The following is an 8,302-nucleotide window of genomic DNA, read 5'->3' as shown; positions in this document are numbered from 1 at the left end:
GGGCACTGACGCCTGTCTGTTTGGGATCAGCGAGTGAAAAAGAAATCCGTCAAAGAAGAGACGATGGCGAGGGGAAGTCGGAGTCTGAAGAAAGTGGCCGAGTGCTTTAAACAGTTACCTTCAACAGCAAGCCGGGAACTACCGGCTAGAAACAACGTAAGGTAAAGTAGTTCATCTTTTATCCCTCGACTGAACAAGGAAAGTTTAGGAAAAGACACTCCCTAGACTGAGTTTTAGGGTCGCTATGGCACCGAGGATACTCTCAAGTCTGCCTGCTATTTGTGTATTTTGTCTTGTGATTGTCTTTTGAGGTTAGTAAACTTGCTAACTCATCAAACGAAAGTACATCTCAGGTATCGGTGTATCGGTTTAACGAGTGACCGTGTTAACTGGTGACTTTCAGCCGTTGATGCCATGGGATGGTTACAATATATTTTTAAAACAGAAAGAGCCTCTTTGTGTAGTTTCCAATCAAAGACAGATGTGATGAGTTGATTGTGACATAGTCACATGCAAATAAATAAACAGAGAGGCATTCGCGGGGACTCAGCTTCAGTAACTTTAGTAACCCTTACGCGACGGGAAGTCTCCAGTCAACCCGGTCACTGGTTTCACCGTAACACCGGTAACTTTATTAAAGCGAAACTAACTATCCTGTTCACTATTTTAATTCAGTTCAGTAATCGTTACTGGCATGTATGTGACAATGGCATATATAATAACAAAGAATAAAAAAGCAAAACAATAATATAATAAGAAATCAATCGTTACAATAACAATAATCAATAATAATATTATAATAAGAGCAATAATCTGATAAATATAAAAAAAAACTCAAATGTAATAAAAAAAACAATAACAAATAAACAGAAAAGAGTGAAACTCATAGTTCTTATTTTGTTTATGAAAGACTTTGTTTTACAGTGTGTGTCTGTAAAACTTGGTGTTGTGTGTCTGGATTGGTTGTGTGTGTGTGTGTGTGTGTGTGTGTGTGTGTGTGTGTTCGGTGTGTAAATACATGGCCTAGTGTTTAAATTGTTATTGTGTTTGCATGTAACCTATTCATGTGTTTGTTTGGATGTGTGGGTGTGTGTGTGTGTGTGTGGTTTTGTATTTTAACTATCATACTACTAATAGTAATACTTACTAACATTATCTTCTTGTTGTCAGTGGAATAACGTATTTCTAAACATTTAAAATACTCCTATGCATCACTTTCTTAGACCTGCTGTCATGTACAGTTCTTACAAGGGGTGTGAATCCCCAATTCGATTATCTGGAGCTCTGATCAGTTTCAAGGTCAATTCATTAAAATACAGACAGTTCGGTCCGATAAAAAAAATTGATAATTAAAGTCATGTTTAACCAGTCTGTATAACCAGTGTCGCCAGTTTGATGTGTGTGTGTGTGTGGTAAGTGAGGTAAACATGGCATGTAAACATTACTGCTGCTGCTACATCACCTGGGCATATTAGGCAGGTAATCACAGCCACAGGCAGCGAGAAAAGGAAGTCACAGTGAATGGGGACGGGGGATTAGGAATCAGAGGAAGCCACACAGTTTTTCACCCATGTGTGTGTGAACAAGTTTTTCTGGGGGGGTCCGGAATGTCGGTCAAGAGTAAAGACGACGTCGGACATTATTTTTTAACCACCATGAAATGACTCCAAGTTCCCTCCAGTTAGATTGCCACTACATTAAAGCCATTTTCACACCTGCACTCCTGAAAATATCTAGATCATTTCAGGAGGACTGTTCCGGATATTCTCCTGACCTGGCATGTTCACACATGCGCCTCACAGTGCGAGACTAAATAAATATCAGAAGATTTTTCAGGAGTTTTCTGCAAGTGTGAAAATCCTATATTAGTGCAACGGAGAACAGTAGTACAACAATAGTTTATCCCTGAATGCTGAATTTAGAAAGCTCCCAAGACTTTTAATATCGCTGTGTTTGGACGGACAATTGGCTCACCTTGATGGTCAAAACTATTACGAGATCTTGCAGCATTCAGCTTGCAAACGAGCTCTTTGTCCGTGTGTTAATTGGCCTAAATATGTCCCGCCTCTGCTGCACGATGTTGGAGGTTAAACGTGCACGCTGTCCTCCTCCTTTGCTCTGAAATCCAATAACTTACCCATGACCCTTTGTATCTGCATGGACTTGGCAGTATTAAGGTCAGCACCATGTGTCAGCTGTATCACATTTCAGGTGGTAGTAGTGAGTGGACTATATTTGAAGTGACCTGTACTGGAGTTTACAGGCTGCATGCATGTTATATGAGAAGCACTGAATAGCTTTTGTGGGTCAATTCAAGCTAACAGTGTCATTGATATTCCTGTCACAGCACATTAAGAGGTTACGTAACGACTGGTTATATATGCACAGAGAGCTTTGTTGTGCATCCAAACCATCCGGTGCCAGGGACATCCTGGGACAGGGTGCCACAGGTGTTGCGGGTGACAGCCGGGCACAGTGTACAAATCAAACAGTCGGACAGATACAGAAGTTGTGGGCAGACACAGTGTCTTTATGTTTATCCATGGCATCGCTACCCTCCAGGGCTTAAAGTCCTCCCCATTCATGGTGTCAGAGAAGATTCAGTCCTACTGGCTCCAGTTTAGTATTTGGCCGTCAATAACTTTCTTGATGAAGGTTTTAATTGGTTGTCGATTCATTGGTCCGTTCTCCTCGTCACTTTCTAGTTGTGTGTTGTCCTTGAATTTGAAGCGATGTCAGTCTGCTGTGTAGTCCTTCGGCTTCTTCAACTCTCCTGACACTAGGGCTGGTGAAAAATATCGATTCATCGATGCATTGCAGTTATTATTTTCCCAATTCAATAGCGATTCAGGGAAATCCTGAGATCGATTATTTCCATTGTAATGACACCGCCCTCCAGTGGGGGCGTTGTTGGTGCCACTGTACTTCAGCATACTGTACTTTAATGCCAGTCTTTGTTTATTAAAGAACAATGCAACAATAAAATACAGTTTTGAGTCAGTTTGTTCTAAACCTATACAAAAAATGCACACAACATTATTTAAAAAGTATCAGAAGGTACTGTGATGAGTTATCTGGGTATTTCTGTCATCTGCGTATTATTAAATCGATATCGAAGCATATTGATCAATATTGAATCGTGACCTAAAGAATTGAAATCAAATTGAATAATAAGGTTGTGGACAATACCCAGCTCTACCTGACACATCTCGATAATATTCATACCTGAATGGAGCAGTCATCTCCTTAAAGAGCATGGAGGCCATCCAGATTTATATCAAACATGTTAGCTTGTCAGCGTACTATAGGCTCTGATGAAACATTTTCAACTTCAAATGAAGACGATTTGTTGTAACTCTTATCTATCAGCTCCTGAGCCCAATGATCACAATCTAATCACTACACTTTAAACTCTTTTTGAAGTCTTTACCTGAACATTAAACTCTCTGTCCAGGTAAAAGTATTTTTCTCTCTTAAAAATTAAAGTTTAAAGCAACTTGAAGTTCACAGGAGAACACACCGGCTGAGCTTCATTATTAACTGTGTTTTTCTTTCTGGAGCATTAATTTCAGTCCCTACTGTATCAGAAGAAATTTAGTTAATGAGTTACTCAGCCTGTTTTCTGACCTATTTCTGCAACCTTTCAACCCAAGGGGGGGGGGGGGGGGGTCATACATTAAGCACATGTTAAGAAATGTATGGAAAGAGTCACAGCCTCGGAGTTAGAGAAGTCTGCAACTGATAAGGATTATTCTTTGAAGATTGAGTCATTTATTTTACCGATTACCGATTTGACAAATGTTTGGCAGGAGATGTGAGAAGGTTTCCACGTACAGTCCACTTATCTCCAGGAAGAAAGGCTTACTGTATGCAGCTGCTTGTTTCATTTAAATTTAAGTCGACCCATCATTTGTTGCAGTCGAGGCAGACGTGAGAAACTGTGTCAGTAAAGCCTCAGACTGCAGGATCACCGGACGATTTGAGGTCCGATTCCTCCTTCCCAAACAATCAGGGGGTCGCTCCCGACTCAAAGCTGCTCAGAACCGATTATCTGCCCAGACTATCTTGTAGTGCGAGTCCTACAAAGATCATATAATGTCTCTGATCTGCTCGGAGATCATCAGGGACGTCCCGATTTAAAATCAAACATGTTTGATATTTAGGATCTAAAAAAAAAGGTAAACATGTTTTTCTGAGAGCTCGCTGTGGTGATTCATACCTTCAGCTCAGATTTATGACCCCTTCTGTGTTCTTCTCGTTTTTCTTGTGATCAGATACCTGTCGTCATGCGGGATCCTGATGACCCGCGTGCCTCCGCTGATCGGTGCCGCCATGACGGGCCGAGGCGTCACGCTGCCCGTGCGCAGCTTCTTCAACCTCGCCAACTCCCTCTCCAAGAAGAAGGAGTACTCAGAGAGACGCATCATTGGGTGAGGAAACCAGGGCTGCACCTATAAAAAGAGAAGGCACATCGATCCGCGTTATGAATGAAGGGATGGAAAAATTCGGCTGATTATCGTGTACAGAAATTACATTCTCAGTCCAAACTCCCCCTTAAAGGAAGAATGTGCGACATGTTCCACATAAATATTTCATAAATCAAGTCTATCCTGTGTAAATGTCTCTCTGAGTCATGACTGTCTACAATGCGGGAGAAGCTCGAGTCCAGCTGGCTGTGTTGTTGTCAGAGCCGTGTTTACATGGACGGGACGGCTGGCTCCTCCCCTTGTGTATAAAAGCTGTTTTAGTCAAGGACTAGAGAGAAGAAGAAGAACATACTCACTGATTATTTGGATGTTAGTAAGAGTTTTTAGATCACGCTCATTCTGTGTCAGTTTACATGCAATGTGAAGCTACGAGCTAACTAAAGAGCGCTAACATTAGCATGCTAACACAACAATGCAGGACACAGGTGATCGCAGCTCGAGCCAAGGACAATTTTCTCTGTGCATGCGCTTAATGATGCCTAATTATGGTGCGCCCTAATTCATAACTCCTTCTTGTGAACATGAGGGGAGGGGGGTTGGAGGTGCAAAGAGAGGCCTTTTGGATTTCTACCCTCAGCACAGTCGAACATTACGGACTTAATGAGGAACTAAGCCTCTCATGTTTCCTGTGATGTTGTTTATATTGTCTTCAGCGTTGTTTCCATGGAGTAATAGTTGTTATCTAGTAAACATTCTAACATTTGGGTTGGGGTGTTTTATGAGTGGGCAACACATGATGACAAAGCTGTCATAGTTCTGGTTAACTCCCTGCTTCCCTAGGTCTCAGTCTCGGATTCAAAAGCGTTTTTACTCGGTCTTAGACTAGGCAGACTCTGGATTTTAACATATGGATCTGACACACACATATATAAAATCATAACTCCTAAGTTGTAGTATGAGTTGTGTTGCTCCGTCTGCTGCAGCTCTACATTATGTTTCTCTCTGAGTGACGCACTAAATGTTCTCTTTGTTCCATGAAGAGGTCGTAACCACTAATCTGCTGTATAAATAGATTCAGGGAGCAGCAGCTAGAGTCCCTCAGTTGGAGAGATGAACTTATATAACACTGACGCTGAAAAAAGATTCCTCATCTGCCTTTTATTTACCTCTTCTTCTTCTTCTTCTTCTTCTTCTTCTTCTTGTTTACTGAATTAATCTTATTTTCCTCCTTTCTTCCTCATTCTCTCTGTTTCCACTCTCTCCCTCACTGACCCACTTCTTCTTTTTACTGGGTCATGCATCCTGCACCGAGCCAGGCGTGTTGAGCGTTATGTCAGAGAGGCTGATGACCCATTTCTACTTCCTGACGTGCACACACACTGGGAGCTCACGGCTCTTTTCCCCCCTCTGCTTGACTCCTCAGGTATTCCATGCAGGAGATCTACGAGGTGGTGGCCGAAGTGGAAAACTACCGCCTCTTTGTGCCCTGGTGTAAGAAGTCTGATGTCGTGTTCAAACGAGCCGGATTCTGCAAGGCCAAACTGACTGTGGGCTTCCCTCCTGTGGTTGAGAACTACACCTCCCTTATTACCTCAGTGCGCCCCCACATGGTCAAGGTGAGGTATTGCAACGCAGCATATGTGTGCTAAATGCCCAGAGCTTTTTGAAGGCACATTTTCAGATCCAAACTCTCCTTAGTTTATGTGTAAAGTTGACTTCTGCAAAAGTTTCAAGTTGGATTCAGCTGCACAAAGTTTTCATGGATCAAGAAACGGATCGACTTTTTTCAAAACCTGAAAATCACTTGATTTGAGCTTGTGGGTAACGGCACATATGTATCTCAATCGGATCGGTGTCTGTCCGTGTTCTTTTCAGCAAGCTAATTCAAACGTTTCCTTTTTACTTTCAGGCGTCCTGTTCAGAGGCTAAACTCTTCAACCACCTGGAGACGGTTTGGCGCTTCAGTCCTGGCCTCCCGGGTTACCCTCGGACGTGCACTGTGGATTTTTCTGTAAGTTTTCAAACACGTTAAAAGATAAATGTGAAAGGGCAAAAAGAGGGTTAGATTGTCCTCCTCTGTGAACACATGTCTGTACTCCCACGTGTCTGAGCTTGGCATGTCTGCAGCTGCGGTGTTGGATTTCACATTGGATCAGTTTCAAACTCGCTCACACACAAACTCGGGCCGCTGACGTCCGTACACGCTGTTTGACATTCTGCTTCTAACTTTGTCCTCCCTCTCGTCCTCCCTCAGATCTCCTTCGAGTTTCGCTCTCTCCTGCACTCCCAGCTCGCCAACGTCTTCTTCGACGAGGTGGTGAAGCAGATGGTGTCTGCGTTTGAGCGTCGCGCCTCAAAGGTGTTCGGTGCAGAGACGCAAATCCCGCGAGAGCTCATGTTCCACGAGGTTCACCACACGTAGCGCCTCCCCCTCCCCCCTGCTGCACCAACCCCGACACACAATGCCCGGCGCCAGAGAGACAAAGAAGAGACTCCATGTGTTCACAGAGAAACCTGCAGTGCCTTTCTCACACCTATGACCAAGTTCATTCCCAACAGTTCACCCAACATGTTTTTTATAAACAATGTTGCTCCACCAGCTCAACAACTTGTCGGTGCTCAGAACACATGCACACTTTTTTTCATTTCCATTCACAGAAAATTACAACCCATGCCGGGTCATCATTAGCTGCTCTTATTGAAAGTGTGCTAACACTGCTAGCGGCTAGCTGCTGTGGGTAGTTTCTGTTTCTGCTCCGTTAAACAAACGAGAAACGTCCCCAGAAAAATGCTGTAAATCAAAGGCGACTAACTATTATCTTAACTAGAGCCTCTCTGGGAGGAAAATTGAGAACGACACAGAATGCATGATGGGAAATATGCCCAGTTTATGGACCTGCTGGCCTGTGCACTTATGTAAACAAACAGACAGTGCAAACATTTCAGAGAATATTTAACATTATCACACGTTTTTAACAAAGTGCAGCCCGCAGTCAGCTTCATACCGCACAGAGAAGACCGCTAACTAAGGGCCTGTGTCCACCTGCCATTTTTCAATTGTTCCCAATGAGGAGAGAGCAGACACCGGAGAAAAGGCGCAGCTCCCAGCGTCCTTCTTCAGAACGCTCCTCCTTTTGATTGCTTTCGCTCCAAGTGCTTCTTCTTCTTCTTTCAACTTTTCAGAGGGGGCGCTGTTGATGTCACTTGCGATGTTAAAAAAAAAAAGCTCATCATCCAGACAAAGCAGGCGGCCAAACATCCTCCATTTGATCCTCCGAGTGAAGGAAGTAAAAACCCTCAAATTGAAAACATACAGTAAAAAGTGACGGAGCAGTGTCGGTCATACAGTGGCCGTTGTCATGGAGACTATACGCATGTGCAGGGCCTTTATTCTCAGTACAAGCGCTTCATCGTGGCACTCCAGAGCACACAGCCAGGGCTTTTCTGTCCAAAAATAACAAGGGTTTTAAGAGGTTCAATGTTTTGTACAAAAAATATATATATTGGGTTTATATTGAAAAACAAACATCATTGGAAATAGTTTTATATGCACACTCATTTTCTAGTGGATGGATAAAGATAAAGATAAAGATAAACTTTATTGATCCCCCGTGGGGGAAATTTGTGCATTACAGCATCTCCAGAAAACGGGACGGAATATAATTATTAAAAATAAAAATAGAAGTTAAAATATTAACTTATTAATATAAAACATATTTACATCAGTTAAATAAAAAAATACAATAATGTATGATCCTGAATATGACAATAATCTGACTTTGATAGGGGTAAAGCTAACAGTTGGGATTTCCCTCATTCCACATCCAGCATTTGGTGTTTGAGACACGAGGAGTGAGCTGAGATGAGTCGAGTTC

The 8,302-nt window shown here is 42.6% G+C and overlaps 1 protein-coding gene across 1 annotated transcript; it reads left to right on the top strand.

Annotated features, from left to right (window-relative positions):
* Window positions 1-7,035, top strand: coq10b (coenzyme Q10B). Its single transcript, XM_061053667.1, has 5 exons — window positions 1-161; window positions 4,275-4,430; window positions 5,851-6,043; window positions 6,337-6,438; window positions 6,682-7,035. Exons 1-5 carry the CDS (start codon window positions 64-66, stop codon window positions 6,847-6,849), a joined length of 717 nt encoding a protein of 238 aa, XP_060909650.1. The 5' UTR covers window positions 1-63; the 3' UTR covers window positions 6,850-7,035.
* The last annotated feature ends 1,267 nt before the right edge of the window (window positions 7,036-8,302 follow it).

This window comes from Labrus mixtus, chromosome 13, assembly GCF_963584025.1.
Source record: "Labrus mixtus chromosome 13, fLabMix1.1, whole genome shotgun sequence".
NCBI classification, from domain to species: Eukaryota; Metazoa; Chordata; class Actinopteri; order Labriformes; family Labridae; genus Labrus; species Labrus mixtus.
This window is presented reverse-complemented; position numbering and strand designations above follow the sequence as displayed.